Source organism: Balaenoptera acutorostrata, chromosome 9 (genome assembly GCF_949987535.1).
Source record: "Balaenoptera acutorostrata chromosome 9, mBalAcu1.1, whole genome shotgun sequence".
NCBI classification, from domain to species: domain Eukaryota; kingdom Metazoa; phylum Chordata; class Mammalia; order Artiodactyla; family Balaenopteridae; genus Balaenoptera; species Balaenoptera acutorostrata.
In genome coordinates, this window is record NC_080072.1 from 57,346,109 (window position 1) to 57,365,469 (window position 19,361).

Below are 19,361 nucleotides of genomic sequence, written 5' to 3' on the forward strand. Positions count from 1 at the left end.
TGGCCACTAAAGAAGACCTGACATTTTCTAACCTCTTTTACAAATAGGTATAACCATGTGACTGTGTTGTTTCTAATGGAATAACAGAAGTAACATACGCAACTTCTGCTTCACTTATTAAAAGAAAACTGCATGCCCTGAACTTACTTTCTTTCTCCTTTCTGAGGCTGAAGTACGTTGTACAACACAGAAAAGCAAAATGTCCTAGGGTACAACAGTGAAATAAAAGAAACCTGGGTCTCTGAATAACCTCATGGAACACAACTGTCTCAAGAGTCTAGACCAGTCATTGTTATGATAGAGAGAAATAAACTTATTGCTTTTTTTTTTTTTCCTTTTTGGCTGCGCTGTATGGCATGCAGGATCTTAGTTCCCCGACCACTGGATCAAACCTGTGGCCCCTGCATTGGGAGCTCAGAGTCTTAACCACTGGACCACCTGGGAAGTCCCAAGTTATTGCTTATTTAAGCAATTATATTTTGGAATAATTTTGTTACAGAAGTTTAGTCTCTACACTGACACAGATTCACTTTATTTTTTGAGTAAAGATGTTCGTTCACTATGTAATTGAGTATACTGGCCTTGGAACTAAGAAGATTCAGGATGAAAATATGACTCATTGGCATATGGGGTTTAAAGCCATGGGAATAAATAAGATCATCCACAGAGAGTATATAAAATGAGACTAGAGGAGGGTCTAAAACAAAACTCTGTAGTACAAAAACCTTCAGGAGCTTAGATAAAAAGAAAGATCTGGCAAAGCAGACTACTAGGGATAGAAAGGAAACCAGGGAAGTACTGTAGGAAAGAAGGCAAAAGAAGAATGTTTGAAGGAAAGAACATGTAGAGAAACTGGGAAGATATGTAATAAATAGTGTCACTTGAATTTAGTAATAAGGGACACTGTTCAAACGCTTGAACTGAAAAAGAAATTTTACTGGAATGGAATTATGCAGAAGAGGAAATTTTCAATGGACTAAGGAGTGAATGGGAGGTAAAGAAACAGACTAGCAAATAAAGAAAATTATTTCAAGAGGTTTGTAAGATAGATAGCTTCTACGTGGCCCATAATGATCTTCACCTCCTGGTATTCATTCCCCTTATGTCACTCCCTCCCTTGTTCCTTCACCCCACCCCCTTTTGTTATGAGCCAAATCTAGTGATTTCATTCTAACAAACAAAATATGGCAAAGGTGATAGTATGTCATTTCCAAGATCTGACTACAAAAAGACCATGAGTTCCATCTCAGGCACTCTGTCTCACTCACTGGCTCTGTTGCAATATTTTAAGCTGCCTTATGAAGAATCCATGACAAGGAACCCAATCCTGTCAACAGCTATGTGACTGAGCTTGGAAGTGGATCCTCTTCCAGTTGAGCCTTCAGAGAAAACTGCAAGGCAAGCTGACAGCTTGACTACATACAGCCTAATGACAGACACTGAGCGAGATTCCTAACACACAAAAATTATGAGATAATAAATGTTTGAAGTTCATTGTTTTAAGCTGCTCAGTTTGGGGGTAAGTTGCCATGAAAGCAATAGATAACTAATATAAAGGGGAAGAAGAGCAGATGTGGCAGCTGAAGGGAAATAAAGAGTTAATGGAGAGTTTATAGTTCTTTACTAAAATAGTAGAGACTTTAGCATATCAAAAAAGATAAGGGAAAAATACATATTTATACATAAGAGTGTATTTACAGGGCAGTGAACGTCTTAAAAAACAGGAAAAAAAGGACTGTAAATATACATATGAAGTTAGCAAATCTCTATAAATATCTAAGTAGAAAAATTATTTTTTAATATTGAAGAAGGACATGATATATGTTAAATAAGGGCAAAAAAAAGTCTCAACAAAACTAGAGGGATCAAAATCAAACAAAGTATGTTCTCCTACACTATGGAATGAAATTAGAGATCAAAAACAGGAAAAAATTGGTGAAATTCACAAACATGTGGAAACAACACACTACTAAATAACCAACGGGTCAAAAAAGAAATCACAAGGGGAAGGAGAAAATACTTAGAAATGAATGAAAACAAAAGAGAACATACTAATTTATGAAATGTAACTTAGCAGGGATTAGATGGAATAGCTGAAAATGCCTATATTGAAAAAGAGGAATACGTCAAATTAATAAACTAAACTTCCACATTAAAAAAGAAGAGCAGGGGGCTTCCCTGGTGGCGCAGTGGTTGAGAATCTGCCTGCTAATGCAGGGGACACGGGTTCGAGCCCTGGTCTGGGAAGATCCCACATGCCACGGAGCAGCTGGGCCCGTGAGCCACAATTGCTGAGCCTGCGCGTCTGGAGCCTGTGCCCCGCGACGGGAGGGGCCGCGATAGAGAAAGGCCCGCGCACCGCGATGAAGAGCGGTCCCCGCACCGCGATGAAGAGTGGCCCCCGCTTGCCGCAACTGGAGAAAGTCCTCGCACGAACCGAAGACCCAACACAGCCAAAAAAAAAAAAAAAAAAAAAAAAAAAGAAGAGCAGGGACTTCCCTGGTGGTGCAGTGGTTAAGAGTCCACCTGCCAATGCTGGGGACACAGGTTAGAGCCCTGGTCCAGGAAGATCCCACATGTCACAGAGCAACTAAGCCGGTGCGCCACAACTACTGAGCCGGCACTCTAGAGCCTGCGCTCTAGAGCCCGCACTCTAGAGCCCGCGAGCCACAACTACTGAAGCCTACGCGCCTAGAACCCCGTGCTCTGCAACAAGAAAAGCCACCGCAATGAGAAGCCCGCACACCACAACGAAGAGTAGCCCCCACTCACTGCAACTAGAGAAAGCCTGTGCACAGCAACAAAGACCCAACGTGGCCAAAAAACATTAATTAATTAATTTTAAAAAAGAAAAACAGAAATTCAATTAAACCACAAGTTGGTCCTTAAAAAGATAAAATTTTACAATCCTCTAACTAGACTGACCAGGAAAAAAGAGAACACTAAATCAGTAAAATGAGGAAAGAAAGAAGGAACACTACTACTGACTTTGCAGAAGTAAAAAGAATTATAAGTGAATACTATGAACAACTGTATGCTAATAAATTAGATAAGCTAATAAAATGGACAATTTCCTAGAAAGGCACAAACTACTGAACTTGACACAAGAAGAAACACAAATCTGAATAAATCAATGACAATTAAAGAGACTGAATAAACAAACAAAAAATTTTCAACAAAGAAAAGCCCAAGTGCACCTGGCTTCCCTGCTAAATTCTAATAAATACCTCACAAACACTTGCAAAAAAATAAAAGCAGAGGAAACACTTCTCAATTCAACATATGAGGCCAGCATTACCCAGATACCAAAACCAGACAAAGACACCTCAAGAAAAAAAAAAACAAAAACGGATATCCCTTATGAACGTAGGCACAAAAATCCTCAAAAATAAATTAACAAACCAAATCTAGCAACAGATAAAAATGATTACGGACCATGACCAAGTGGGATTGGTTACAGGCTTGCAAGGTTTCAACATATGAAAATTAATCAATGTAATACACCACATTAATAGAATAAAGGAGAAAATTCACGTGGTTAACTCAATAGATGCAGAAAAAACATCTGACAAAATCCAACAGCTTTCATGATAAAAATACCAAACAAACTAGGAAAAGAAGAGAATTTCCTCAACCTGATAAAGGACATCAATGAAAAACCCTCAAATAACACCATACTAAAAGTTGAAAGGCTGAAAACTTTCCCCCTAGGATCAGGAACATGACAAGGATGTCTGCTCTCACCATTTCTATTCAACAGTGTACCACAGGTTCCAGTAGAGCAATTATGCAAGAAAAAGAAATAAAGGGTATCCGAATTGAAAAGGGGGAAGTAAACCTATCTATGTTTGCAGATGACATAATCTTGTCAATAGAAAATCTTAAGAATTCACAAAAAAAGCTATTTGAGCTAATAATGAGTTTGGCAAAGTTGCAACATACAATCATTAGTCATATTACTACACAATAGCAATGAATGATATGAAAATGAAATTAAGAAAATTCCATTTACAATACCATCAAAAACAGCAACATACTAAGGAATAAACTGAAGAAAAGTATAAGACCAGAGTCAGAAAACTACAAAACATTTTTGAAAGGAATTAAAGACCTACATATTTTGAAAGACATTCTATTTTCATGGATCAGAAAACTTACTATTGTTAAGAAGCCAATACTCCCCAAATTTATCTATAGATTATATACAATCCCTATGCAAATCCTAACTGGCATTTTTGCAGATACTGATAAGCTGATTCTCAAACTCGTAAGGAAATGAAAGTGATGCAGAACAGCCAAAACAATTTTGGAAAAGATGAACTATTTCAAAATTTACCACAAAGCTGCAGTAATCAAGACTATATGGTACTAGCATAAATAACAACATGTAAGTCAACAGAATGAAAACTTCAGAAATAAACTCGCACATTTATGGTCAATTGACTTTCTACAAGGATGTCAAGGCAATCCAGTGGGGGAAAGAATAATTTTTTTTTTACAAATGGTAATAGAACAAACGGATATCTATGTGCAAAGAATATAGTTGGACTCCTATCTGAGAGTATATTCAAAAATTAAATGGGTTATAGATCTAAATTTAAGAACTAAAACTACAAACTCTTAAAACAAAATATAGGATTAAATCTTCATGACCTGGCTTGGGCAATGGTTTCTTATATATGACACCAAAGCACTAGCCACATTAGAAAAATATTGGACTTAATCAAAATGAAAACTTCTATGCATCAAAAGATATTACACAGAAACTGAAAAGACAACACACATAATGGGAGAAAATATTTGCAAACCATATATCTGGTAAGAGTCTAGTATGCAGAATATATAAAAAACTTTAAAAACTCAAAAACAAGAAGACAACCAATTAAAAAATGGACAAGGATGTGAACAGACATTTTCCAAAGAAGATACACACAAAGTCCAACAAGCCCATGAGAAGAAGGTTCAACATCCTTTAATCATAAGGAAAATGCAAATCAAAACCATAATGAGATAGTACTTCATCCCCATTGGGAGGGCTAAAATCAATCAGTCAATAATAAGTGTTGGTAAGGTGGGATGTGGAAAAGTTGGAGCCCTCATAGGTTCCTAGGGGAAATATAAAACGTTGAAGCTGTTTTGGAAACAGTCTGGCAGTTCCTCAAAAAGTTAAACAAAGAATTACCATATAACCCAGCAATTCTACCATAGGTATATACTCAAAAAATTGAATCACCTGTCTACCCGAAAATCTGTACACAAATGTTCATAGCAGTACTATTTGTAATAGCCAAAAGGTGGAAACAAGGCAAATATCATAAACTGATAAGCAGATAAATAAAATGTAATATTATCCACACAAGGGAATATTATTCAAGCATAAAAACGAACAAAGTTCTGATACATGCTACAACACAGATGAACCTTGAATATATTATGCTAAGTGAAAGAAGACAGACACAAAGGCTACAAGTTGTGATTCCATTTATATGAAACCTCCATAATAGGCAAATCCATAGAGTCAGAAAACAGATCAGTGGTTGCTAAGGACTGGGGGACTGGGGGAAAGGGGAAGTAATTGCTAATGGGTATGAGGTTTCTTCCGGGGGCGATGAAGATGTTCTGGTTTGGATACTGGTGATAGTTGCACAACCTTGTGAATATACTAAAAACACTGAATTGTACACTTTCAAAGGGCAAATGTTATGTTATGTGAATGTATCTCAATTCAAAAATACTGAGCTGGGGGCTTCCCTGGTGGCGCAGTGGTTGAGAATCTGCCTGCCAATGCAGGGGACATGGGTTCGCGCCCTGGTCTGGGAAGATCCCACATGCCGCAGAGCAACTAGGCCCGTGAGCCACAGCTACTGAGCCTGCGCGTCTGGAGCCTGTGCTCCGCAACAAGAGAGGCCGCGATAGTGAGAAGCCCGCGCACCGCGATGAAGAGTGGCCCCCGCTCGCCGCAACTAGAGAAAGCCCTCGCACAGAAACGAAGACCCAACATAGCCATAAATAAATAAATAAATAAATAAATAAATAAATAAATAAATAAATAAATAAATAAAAATTTAAAAAGGAAAAAAAAAATACTGAGCTAGAACCTGTAGTTATGACCATAAAACTTAAGGGGTTTATAAAATCATCTTGTCTCAATTCTCACATTTTATAAAGAAACTGAGATACAAGGGGGCAAAAGCAGATTATCCATGGACCCAAATTTTGTTAACAGTAGAGTTGAGATTAGTATACAAGATATTTCTACCTCAGTTCTCAGAACATATAAAAAACAAACAAACCCACTTTAATAAACAGATTTACAAACAACTACACCCTTTAAAATGTTATGTTAAAAACTACTGTCTTGAAATTCCAGCATCTCTTTTTAAGGTCCAGACCTAGATTGTTAATAAATACTTTGTTAAAGGCAAAGCAGCAACTTCACTGGTATCCACCCCTCGCCCCACTGGTATTTTTAAAAGGACTTTAAACAGTTAAAAATTTGCTCATTTATTATCCACAGTTTAATATAGTTCAGAGATTTAATTAAATATTAGTTAATCAAGGCTTTTAGAAAATCACACAGCATCAGATTTTTGAAATGCTGAGCCAACTTTCCAGGGCTTCAATTGTGCAAAAATATTGAAATATTATCTCATATTGGGCTTTTCAAAAGTTAAGACACTCCTACCACTTGCTGAGCATTCAGGTCTATGCCTCCTCTCCCTGAATCTGGGGAGAACTGTGGTTGCTTCAACCAACAGAGTACAGTGAAAGTGACCTTTCCAAATTCCCAACCCAGAGAGTCACTGAGCTGATTAAAATGATTATTGTTTTATGTCACTTAATTTAGAGTGGTGTGTTACGCAGCAAAGATAACTGGAACAGCACATGTGATTTTTTATGATAAGAACAAGCAACTCTTGTTCCCTGATGGTTCCTCTTTTCATAGCACTCTACAATCATATACACACCCTTGCAAAAGCAGATATGAAAATACATGTATACATAAACATACATTTTTAAAAAGACGATAAGAAAATTACACAGTTTTTCAATCGCCTAAAAATATAACCTAATATTCTAGTATGTTAGAGTTCAAAATATCACCCCCGATCTCAAAAGTTTGGATGCAATTCCATCCAGACAATTTTTCCTGAATGGTCGTGCCCTTAATAGGGTTTATCCTAAAGCAATCATTTTCTGATTACCCAGGTCGTTCTCATTAAGGATAGGTTTGGCCTACTGTTAACTTAGAAGCCTTCCATACTGACCTAAAGGTCTTTGGACATTTTACTTTTTAAGTAAAAGACAAATTTTGGCTCTGTCTATACATACTATGTGATCTCAAAGAAAAATGACAACTTTGTTGGGTCTTATCTGTATCTTAACTGAGTTGATCAGGACGATTTTAAGAAATCATGAAAGAAACTGAGAAAAAACATGAAAAGTCCTGAGCACAGTGTTTGGTACAAAAGATAACACCTCTGAAATCTACCTTTGGGACTCTAGACTATTGCTTAGTAGCTGCAAAAAAGAATCACATACCAGTAGTAATCATATAGATTTCTGAGTCATATTTTGCAACTTTTAGGAGACCATTTTAAAAATCAGAGCATATTATGAAACATAACATCGATTTATGCTAGATAGAATATAGAGAAGGTGATTTACAAATATTTACCTTGATCAAATATTTTTCCCATCTATCTGCTGTAACAGATTTGCCAATCTTCCTCATCAACTTCAAATGGAGCTCCACCAATTCTTTAGGTACTTAAAAGGAAGAAAAAATACTGTTAGCCAGCAAAATAAAACATTTGTAAACATTTAGGATCATAAAAAAAGAACTTTCTCCAATGCTGAATACTTTCTCAAAATAGATGTTGATTTAGTTATCTTTTAGAACTCTGAATCAGAAAAGACTAAACTAGGGCAAGAAATAACTGAAAACTACTTTTTTAAACATGAACAAGAATATTCATGTTTTCTTTCAAAACATCAACAATTAAGAGTGAACTCAAATGTAAACTGTAGACTTTTGGGTGATAATAATGTGTCAATGTAGGTTCATCAATTTCAACAAATGTACCATAGTAGTGTGGGATGTGGACAGTGAGAGAGGTTGTACAAGTGTGGAGAAAGAGGGTATATGTGAACTCTCTATACTTTGTGCTCAATTTTTTTTTGTGAATCTAAAACTGCTCTAAAAAATAAAGTCTATAAAAAATACCATAAAGTAAAAGCACTTAACTATACAACTAAAATTTCTACTGTGTTTCTCATACCACATATTTGGTTTCTTGACTGAGATTGCAGACCAAGACACAGATTCACAGAATTAGAAAGGAATCAACGAATATAAATTCCAAATTGACAGATATCTCAGAAACAGAGTCTAAGTGGTTTTCAAGCTGTTGAAGAAAACTACTCTTCTGATCTATCCGTTATCTAGTGTGCTGAACTCCTCTATAGCATCCCTACAAGTCTCTGCTTGACAACCTACAGGGACAGAAAATTTACCTAACCTTCCAAAATTCTAATTATTAGAAAGTTACCCTTATACAAAGTAAAAAATCTGCCTCCCTACACCCTACACCTTCCTCCCCTGTTTCTTGCTCTTATTCTCTAGTTTGAAAGAAAATACTTTCAATCCCTCTTTTATTGGAACCTTCAAATATTTGAAGACAGCTATATCTTCCCTCAAGTTTTCTCTTCCAACTGTAAACAACCAGAGTTCCTCCAAATATCCTTTGGGCATCATCTGATTATATGGTATAACTGTATTAATTAGACCGGAGGGAAATAAAGGACACACACATTTAGCATTTCCCAAATACTAAATACTGCTAGTAACCTAAGAGAAATTACATTTATACTATCTAAAAAGTTTCCATAATCAAATACATTAGGAAAATATATATTTATTTTTACCACAGAGCTTCCTGAAGCCTTAATTGATTAGTCTTATATCCCTATCTTGGATATAATCTGCAGCATTCCCTAATATATTTGATCATGGAATCTTTTTCTGTGAAACACACAATACCTTGTAGTATACAAGTGCTCTCAAGTACAGGTTGGGAAGTGATGGACTAATTTTTTTTATTCATTCTTTCAGATTCTTTACTCTCCACTAAAGCCACTTCTAACTTGAAATGACCCTGAAGCATAAAAACATTTCACTATTCAACAAATTTCTGTGGGCCCACTATTAGTAAGCAAGAAATAGCCTCTACCTTTAATGAGCCTACTTAAGGGAGTCTTCTCTGGGGCGGGGAGGGGGACGGTAAATGGCGGGTGAGTTGGAGGTAAAGGAAAGAAGCACGGGAGGGATGATTACAGACGAGTAAACAGACAATTAAACTAAGCCAAGACCAGAATACATGGGATTGAGGGTGGAGTGGAGAAAAGGGGGAAAGGACACTGCTTATGAAAGTAACAGCAGATACAAAAGGCTGAAAAACAAAGTGAGCATGGAACTGGGAGCACTCAGAAAAGGGGTATGATCATGAAGAATCTTGTAAGAACAGGCTACAAAGTTTACATTTTATTAAAAAGTTTAAGCAAGAGAGTGCTCTATAATTTAGAAAGATCTCAAAACCTGAACTGTAGGAAAACAGCTTTTATTTGCTTATTTGTTTTAGGAGGTAGTGTGCAGGGTAGAGACTAGATATAAATTCAGGAAAATATCAATCCAGAAAGATGGGGGTAACCTGAACTAAGGCAGAGGTGGTACCAAGAGAAGTGGGGAGATTTGAGTTATGTTTAGGAAACAAATAATAAAACTTAGGGACTGACTGACTGAGCAAAGTGAAAGCATCAAGAAAAACTGAGGCACTGACGTAGGCAACTGAGTAGATGCCAAAGACAATACATCAGGAAGAAAAAGACCTGGGCTCAGTTCTCAGCTCTACTACTTAAGAAAAGGAGACCATGATTCTGGTCAAGTTCTTTAAACAATGACTCTCAAATTCCTCGTCTGTAATAAAGGGTTGAACTGGCTATCTTACAGTTTTAAAAACAGAAAACATTATACAGGGCTTCCCTGGTGGCGCAGTGGTTAAGAATCCACCTGCCGGGGCTTCCCTGGTGGCGCAGTGGTTGAGAGTCTGCCTGCTAATGCAGGGGACACGGGTTCGAGCCCTGGCCTGGGAAGATCCCACATGCCGCGGAGCGGCTGGGCCCGTGAGCCACAACTGCTGAGCCTGCGCGTTTGGAGCCTGTGCTCCGCAACGAGAGAGGCCCGCGCATCGCGATGAAGAGTGGCCCCCGCTTGCCACAACTGGAGAAAGCCCTCGCACAGAAACGAAGACGCAACACAGCCAAAAAATCAATCAATCAATCAATCAATCAAAACATACGCATCTGATTCAAGATCCTCATTAAAAAAAAAAAAAAAAAAAAAAAAGAATCCACCTGCCAATGCAGGGGACATGGGTTCGAGCCCTGGTCCAGGAAGATCCCACATGCTGCAGAGCAACTAAGCCCATGCGCCACAACTACTGAGCCTGCGCTCTAGAGCCCACAAGCCACAACTACTGAGCCCGCGTGCCTAGAGCCCCTGCTCCACAACAAGAAAAGCCACCGCAATGAGAACCCTGCACACCACAACAAAGAGTAGCCCCTGCTCGCCGCAACTAGAGAAAGCCCACGCGCAGCAACAAAGACCCAATGCAGCCAAAAATATATAAATTAATAATAATAAAAAAAGAAAACATTATACAAAGCTAAAATACCTTTATTTTCACTTCTGTCACATTTGGGGAACCAAGGTCACTTTCAATTTCTCCTTTTTCCTTTTCCCCACACACAGTAGTCTTAATGATTCTACCTTCCTACATCTCAAACCTGCTCCCTATCTCCCCCAATTTCTCTATGATATCATTGCACCTTCTCACTTCTCTCAAAACAGGTATGGATACTCTCCTGTAACCAAACCAATTTAAAAAAAAAAAATACTGCTTTCATGTCACTTCCCAGTTCATAAATATCTTTGATGGCTCCTAAATACTTATATAAACTCATCTAGATTCCTCACCCTAGCCAAAGAGTCCCAATATTCAGTTTCAACCTAATTCTCCAATCCTTCCCTCTTACTCCTGCACTGAAATGCTTGATTCAAGTCATTCTGGCCTGTTCACTATCCACTAAGCATACCCAGTCTACAACCTATCTGGGCTTTTATTCAAGCGCTCCAGTTTACTGTTTTCTGCCACTTGAATCATATTCATCTCTTAATGTCTGGTCAATAAAAGTCTCTGAGATGGCTTTCCAATGATTCCAGCAACATCTTTGTCCTTGGAATGGCCACAGTATTCATATTATCTACATCACTCATTTATCAGTTAGGTAAAACCTCTGCACCTGTGTTTTATGCATATCCTCCACATCACAGACAAATGAAATCACAAAAAGTTTTGATGCAATTGGTACTATTTTAAAAAATCCAAGAGGACAAAAGTAAATATATGCAATAAATATGTTTTTCAACCCACTTTGCAAATATAGTCATTCTTGATTTAGGCATGTAGAAGTAGATTTCCTTATTAGAGTATTGGCTCTTACACAGTACTATCCAATAAAAATATAAAATGAGCCACATAATTTCAAATTTTCTAGTAGTTCATTCATAAAAGTAAAAAAAAAAGTCAAAATTAATTTTAACAATTTATGTTATTTAGCACTATATATCTCAATGTTATTTCAAACATACTATCAGCATTTAAAATTTCAGACTTTTATATTTTTTAGACATTTTACTTATTTTTTAAATTTATACCTCAATTAAAATTATACATCATTGACCTATGACAGTATTACTTTCAGGTGTACAACATAATGATTTAATATTTGTATACACTGCAAAATGATCACCACAATAAGTCTAGTTAACACCCACCACCATACATAGTTAAAAATTTTTTTTCTTATGAGAACTTTTAAGATCTCCTTGATTAGCAACTTTCAAATATGCCGTACACTATTATTAACTGTAGTCACCATTCTGTATATTACCTCCCTTTATAACTGAAAGTTTGTACCTTTTGACTGTCTTCATCCATTGTACACTTTTTGGGGGATACTTAGTATTCAAAATATATCATTTTACCCTTACAGCATATCTCAATTCACCCTAGCCATATTTCAAGTGCTCAAGAGCCACATATGGCTACTGGCTACTGTACTGGATCACACACAGCTAGCACATTTAAAACTAAAATTTAGAACACACAATTTACTTAATTTTTTTTTTGTGGTGATACAACTGACATATAACACTATATTTAGTTTCAGGTGTACAACATAATGACTTGATATTTGTAAATACTGCAAAATGATCACCACAATATGTCTAGTTAACATCCAATTTACTTATATTTTTTTGTTACAAATAGAACTGACAGGCTAATAACCTTATGGACACTTGTAGCTCTTAATATTTTGCCAGTCAATAAGAAACAGATAAAAACTTCAATAGAAAAGTTAAATTGAAAATATTACAATTCCCATACTTTGCATTCTCTAAAACAGTGCTGTCTATATCTGCACTTTTCAAAACAGTAGCCATTAGCTACATGTGACTATTTAGCACTTGATATGTGGCCAATAAAACTAAGGAACTAGACTTTTAATTTTACTAATCTTTAATTAACTTAAACAGCCACATGTGGCAAGTGGCTAGGGTTTGGGGCAGTGCAGCTATAAAACATCAATCATATTTTTAAAACACATGATCATTTTCTATGACACGCACTGACGATCTATAAATTCACTTGTTTATCACCTGGAACATTTCCTAAATAATTTCATTTCGAGAACATTAGGTAATTATTAACTTCCTTCTAAGAATTATCTATTAACCAACTTCATGTCATTCTGAAAATTACAGGTTTTGTCCCAATTGAACCAAGATCTCTACCTTTTCACATGACAGATTTGATATATAACCTTTAACAGACCCGTTTCTTTCAGAAGGCCTCAAGAAGGTGAAAGATTCTGAAGCAGAAGAAAAGGTCAGATGCTCTCTGAATTCATGAAGGGCCTGCCAAAATGATGCAGGTATGAAACAGCAGTAAGTGGTAGGATCCCAGAATGTATTACTGATCCAATCACCCAAAGATGTCCTATAGTTTTACATTTTTCTAAGCATCTTTCCAGCACCAAGCCTTAAGAATGCTGCTGCTTCCGCAATTCTAGTTTTATTACGTACAATTCTGCTTTTTTAATGGTAGAAATTTACAGCTGCTCATAATAACTAAATGACATAATTCCTCTCATTTCTCAATGAAGTCTTTTACTTAAACTTCCTCTATGGTTGTAAGCAGAGATACACTTAGAATCACAAAACAGTTGATTTTATGTAGGCCATTGATAAAAGAACACTGATTTCAGATACAGGGATTTAAGTATAAGCTTACAAAAAGCTTTTACTTACTGTCAGTTTCTACAAATTCTGTTGGGGGAGCACAGTTTTAACCATAATGACACTGGTCCCACAGTCCACTTGATCCTTGAAATAACTATTATGTTTTTATATACCTTATTGGCAAAAAGTTCATTTAATCAATCATCTTAAGTTTTCAGAAAAGCAAAAAACAAAAAAAAAAGGTTCAAGACTATGAACTATAACTTAGGTCATTATCTGAAAAGGTATAGTTTACAGATGCGAGATGCCAGGTAAGTGTAATATAAATCACTAAGCTCAACTTTCCATTATTACCATAATGGAAAAAAAAAATCCAAGAATAGGTGTTATGTAAGCAGGCAAACCAAGAGGTTTCTAATGCTCCATTTAGGTTTTGGGTTTCATTTAGAATCATACTGCTATTCCCACATAGGTAAAGAAACACACCAAACATGGCTCAGATTATTTCAGTACCAAAGCCGTGAAAACAACTCTGCTACAAAGAAAGTAATCAGTGTACTACTATAAACATCAGTATGGCTGGAGGCTCTAATAACCAGCATTCAGCACCTCTTCCTGAAGAAGGTAGATGTTTATGGGGAGGAAAGACCTCTAGGTAAGATGATGTGAGCCACCCTCACATCAGTCAGTCTTTAAAGGGTTACTCTTTCCTTATATGTACTTGACAAACAGCATCCTGGCAGAGGGAATCTGAGGTACTTGAGGCAATGGCTTCCAATAACATACGCCTCCAACTCTAATCAGATAATTCTATTTCCCTTCTCTCTTTTCTCTCTACTCAATTTAATAATCATGGGGGGTGGGGGGATGGGTAGGGAAGGAAGGAAAGAGAGACCCAAAACAAATTTTAAAAGAAAGAAATAATGATATAGTATTTAAGGAAGAGGAGGGATCTTTTCCTCCAATAATTTTAAATCTAGTGAAAGGTTGAAAGACTAGTACACCCTTCACCTAAATGCACCAACTGCTAACATTTTAGGTAAACATTTTTATACAGGATAAAACCATCAGCGAAAGGCTCTCTAATAAAAAAAAGAATGAAGAGCAGCAGTCAACCAAGCCAAGGAAGGGAAGAACATGCCAGGCACAAGGAAATGCCTGTAGAGAAGACCTGAGGCAGCTAAAAGCTTCCAGTGTGTCAGGAAAGAGAAAATGGTAAAAGATGCCACTGAAGAAGTAAGCAAAGGTCATGTCTTATAAAGCCTTGAGGTCCGTGTAAAGAGTTCTGATTATATTTTGAGTGCAATGAGAAATCAAGGGAGGAATTTAGGAAAGTTTCCTGATCTAAGTTTTTAAAAGATCATTCTGTGTCTAGGATCTGCTTCATAACAACCTAAGCAGCAGAGGACAGATGAAGTTACAGATGAAACAAAATTACAAAATTTCACTGAACCTAGGTGATGAGCATGTGAAACTTCATTATACAACTTTCTAATTTTGTATAAGTGGGGAATACGACTAGACTAACTAGGAGGCTAGTGCCATACTTCAGGCAAGAGATAATGATGGCTTGGACTAAGGTGGGAGCAGTGGAGATTTAGAGAAGTACCCTCAAGGAAAACTGCAAAATCTAAAAAATTTCAAAATTTCTAAAATATTTTCTAACAAGCACCTTCACCAATCTCAATCTGAGAAAGTAACTACTATATATATCGGTCTTCTATGTGATTCCTATTGATTTGTTCATTTTTAAAAGCAGAAACCACGACTTTTTGCTTGATTAGTCATGATTTAGAAAGGCAACATATACACAGACATTTAATAATAAAGTTAAATAAATTTATGTGTACCATGTCTTATTTCTCATACTCTTCATCATTTCAAATGTTCATATTGCACTTAAAAGCCTGCACTTAGGGCTTCCCTGGTGGCGCAGTGGTTGAGAATCTGCCTGCCAATGCAGGGGACACGGGTTCGAGCCCTGGTCTGGGAAGATCCCACATGCCACGGAGCAACTGGGCCCGTGAGCCACAATTACTGAGCCTGCGCGTCTGGAGCCTGTGCTCCGCAACAAGAGAGGCCGCGATGGTGAGAGGCCCGCGCACCGCGATGAAGAGTGGTCCCCACTTGCCGCAACTAGAGAAAGCCCTCGCACAGAAACGAAGACTCAACACAGTCATAAATAAATAAATAAAAGAACGTGAATTTAAAAAAAAAAAAAAAAAAGTCTGCACTTAATATTTCAACTAGGTATTCTTTAGAACTGCGTTACATGTATATTATGGAAAGCACTAGAAAGAGTCAAGAGAAAGAGGTGCAAACCTCAATTTTCTCATCCATAAATGGAGTTGTACCAGATGATCTAAAGTCTTCCAGCTCTAATATTCAATGTCCAAGTCTAAGTATTGAGGCAGGTATTTATTTGCCTTAGAATAACACAGCAGTTGTCATAGGATTTAGCATTTTTGAACTGAAAGCACACTCTCTGATAAACTAGAAAACTTAGCAACTAAGATGTGATGTCAATTGCTCAAGGTCGAAGAGAGCCCAAGCAAGATCTCAGACCTCTGGCCTTCCAATCCAAGGCTCTTTCTAATGTTTCTTAAAGTATCAAATGGATGGAGGAATAGTTCAGAAGACCTAACTTATGAATCAAGCCACCCTTTCTGCATAGCTCAGTATCTGGGTTTTTATCTTTTACCTTGGGTTGCTCCTGCCTATGCACTGAGGCATTAACCATTTCTAAAATGTAATCCAGCTTTCTGTAACAACAGAAAGACTACTACTACTCCTCCCAATCCATTCTTTCTTTTTTCAACAGCTTTATTGAAAAGTAATTTACATACCATACACTTCATCCTTTTAAAGTATACAAATCAATGGGTTTTGGTATGTTATATGATTAATGTTTAAATTGTGGTAAAATACAAATAACATAAAATTTGTCATCGTAACCATTTTAAGTGTACAATTCAGTGGCATTAATTACATTCACAAAGTTGTGCAACCATGACTGCTGTTGCTGTTTTCCTATCCGTTTTTATAGTTAAAAGTTTTGAAACAGTCACTTCACTTCCAAATTGCTTTCTGGAAAATTTACAATTATAAAAGTAAAGTCCACTACAGTATATATTCTCCGTGGGAGCAATACCGCACCCAAGGGGGCAAAAACTGATCCTTGAGGAGGGCAAAAAATCTCAGATATGGTTTACGGTTCTCAGCAACTTAACCCTATCTGACAAAATCTTACTCCTTAGTATTTAAATTCTCTTGCTAGGGAGAAATTAATTTTAAATTAAAGTTTTCTCTTTAGGAGTGTGATCATGGGAAAAAGAAAAAAAAAAAGGTTGAGAAACACTGTGCTTTAGAATTCAAAAGCAAGCATTGTTACTCAAAATGTAAAGCACTATCTTTAGACAATGCTCAACCTGCAAAAGAGGCTGTATCCACTGAAACCAAAGCCAAGATGCAAAATGCCTTGCTACCCCACAAGAATTGATTTTATCCATAATGTTAAACACAATAATGGGAAAAATTATGTTACAATTTTAATATTTAAATAAAGCAGAAAATCAAGCAGGGTAGGTAAAAAATTGTTTTAAATTTATCCCCAATGCTGATAATTAAGAGAGAGTAAGAACTAAGTATAAAACAGGAAAAGAGATAGAAAATAAAGGTAGGCTCTTTGACATCATATAGTCTTAACTACCTTTACAGTCTCACTTTGTAATTACCTATCATCTATCTCCTCTTCTTCCTCTTTGCCACCCTTAGATGTAAGCTCCAAGAAGGTAAGGGTCAGATCCATCTGCCTTTTTCATCATGTAGTCCCTCCACCAAGCACAGTTCCTGGCTCATTCAACTATTTGATGAACTAGAATAGGGACAAGAAAATAAAGGAGAAGGAAAGCAACAGGGAGAGATGGAGTGAGGAAATTTTAAAAGTTCTCAGACAGCTAGAAAAAAAGAAAGTTCCTTTAGGTGTGAAAGAAAAATTATCTGAATAGTATGTAGGAAAGTGATGAGGGAGATGAGATGAAAAAGATGGCAAAAGTGGCTTTAGAATTTCAGTTCACTAACCCAAGTTCACTTGGGTTAGTGACATCACTAACCCAAGACAACTTATTGGCAGGGTTTTATTTCCCCTTTTCTCTCCCTTTTGAGGGAAGGGATGGAAGATGTGAATGCTCCCATGGACATTTGTATACAGGATTCAATAATGAAGTCCACAAGTTTAATTAAATAAATACCTATATAGTGATTTCCTAACACCAGACCTCTATAAAGTGCCAGATTTCTATCCCCATCATGTATGTTCCGTAGTATTTAAAAACTTAAAAGCACACTAAAAGATGCCTTTATGACTCAATACCATGATTTTAGGTGTTAGGAAATCAGTTTGCTGTTTCTTTTAAAGACCATTCTGCAGATCTATGAACTTAAATTAAAAGAACTCTATTTCTTGGGACTTCCCTGGTGGCGTAGTGGTTAAGAATCCCCCTGCCAATGCAGGGGACACAGGTTCAAGCCCTGGTCCGGGAAGATCCCACATACCGCAGAGCAAGCCCGTGTGCCACAACTACTGAGCCCACGAGCCACAACTACTGAGCCTGCGTGCCCTAGAGCCCGTGCTCCACAACAAGAGAAGCCACCACAATGAGAAGCCCACACACCACAACGAAGAGTAGCCCCTGCTCACTGCAACTAGAGAAGGCCCGTGTGCTGCAAGGAAGACCCAATGCAGCCAAAAATAAAATAAATAAGATAAATAAATTTTAAAAAAATAACTCTCTTTATGAAATTTATGTCATCTTTATTCCTTGCTAACAAGTGATCATGCTTTTCTTTCAACCAACATTCATTTGACAAGCGGAGATAACTATATAAGAAACATACTATGTCATCTTACAGTTTCCTAAAATCTTGGCAGAAAGCATAACAAATGAATTCACTGTAACTTCTACAGTTATTTCAATAAATGAGAAAATGTACATGAAAACACTTTATAAACCATAAAGCAATATACAAACCAAAGTTACTGTTATTCACCACCAGATGGTGATCATGTCTTATTTAAAGCAAATGCTGACACCTTATTCAGGGGCCAGCCAACTGACTATTAAAAATTATTAATAAGCAAACCAGGTTGTCTGAATAAAATACTGGTGATTTAAGTATGTTCAACTGAAACATCAGCAAAACACAATCAATAAAAAACAGGTTCTGCCTGAAGATTTCTAAAGGAGCTGATCTGTTCTTATTAACATTTGATAACTACTGATACAATTTAAAGAAAAAGACAACAGGGCATGTTTTCTGGCAGTCTTATATGGGTTATTTAACCATTCATACCACCTTGATCCACCCTAACGTGTTATTTTAAAGCAAATTCCAGATACCATGATTTCATCCACAAATATTTCACTGTGTATCTCTAAGGGATGAGGACTCTTTAAAAATAAGCATAATAGGGCTTCCCTGGTGGCGCAGTGGTTGAGAATCTGCCTGCCAATGCAGGGGACACGGGTTCGAGCCCTGGTCTGGGAAGATCCCACATGCCACGGAGCAACTGGGCCCGTGAGCCACAATTACTGAGCCTGCGCGTCTGGAGCCTGTGCTCCACAACAAGAGAGGCCGCGATAGTGAGAGGCCCGCGCACCGCGATGAAGAGAGGCCCCCGCTTGCCACAACTAGAGAAAGCCCTCGCACAGAAACGAAGACCCAACACAGCCATAAATAAATAAATAAATAAATAAATAAATAAATAAATAAATAAATAAATAAATAAATAATTTAAAAAAATAAGCATAATATTATTACCACCTAAAAACTAATAAGTGTTTAATGTCACAGAATTTCCAGTCAATTAAACAACTTTAAAACATTTTCAATTAACCAAGAAATAAAATTGCATTTTTTTGTTACCTCTGTAGCAGATGCTGGCAGCACCTCACCTTTATCCCCTCAGCACTTATGATTCCATTACAACCCAACCTGC

The 19,361-nt window shown here is 36.9% G+C and overlaps 1 protein-coding gene across 1 annotated transcript in view; it reads right to left on the bottom strand.

Moving 5' to 3' along the window:
* Positions 1-19,361, bottom strand: part of RSF1 (remodeling and spacing factor 1) — a 180,944-nt gene that overhangs the window by 127,405 nt on the left and 34,178 nt on the right. Inside the window, exon 2 of the mRNA XM_057552345.1 lies at positions 7,679-7,770. Within this exon, the coding sequence (XP_057408328.1) occupies positions 7,679-7,770 (92 nt within the window). The remainder of the gene's footprint in view (positions 1-7,678; positions 7,771-19,361) is intronic.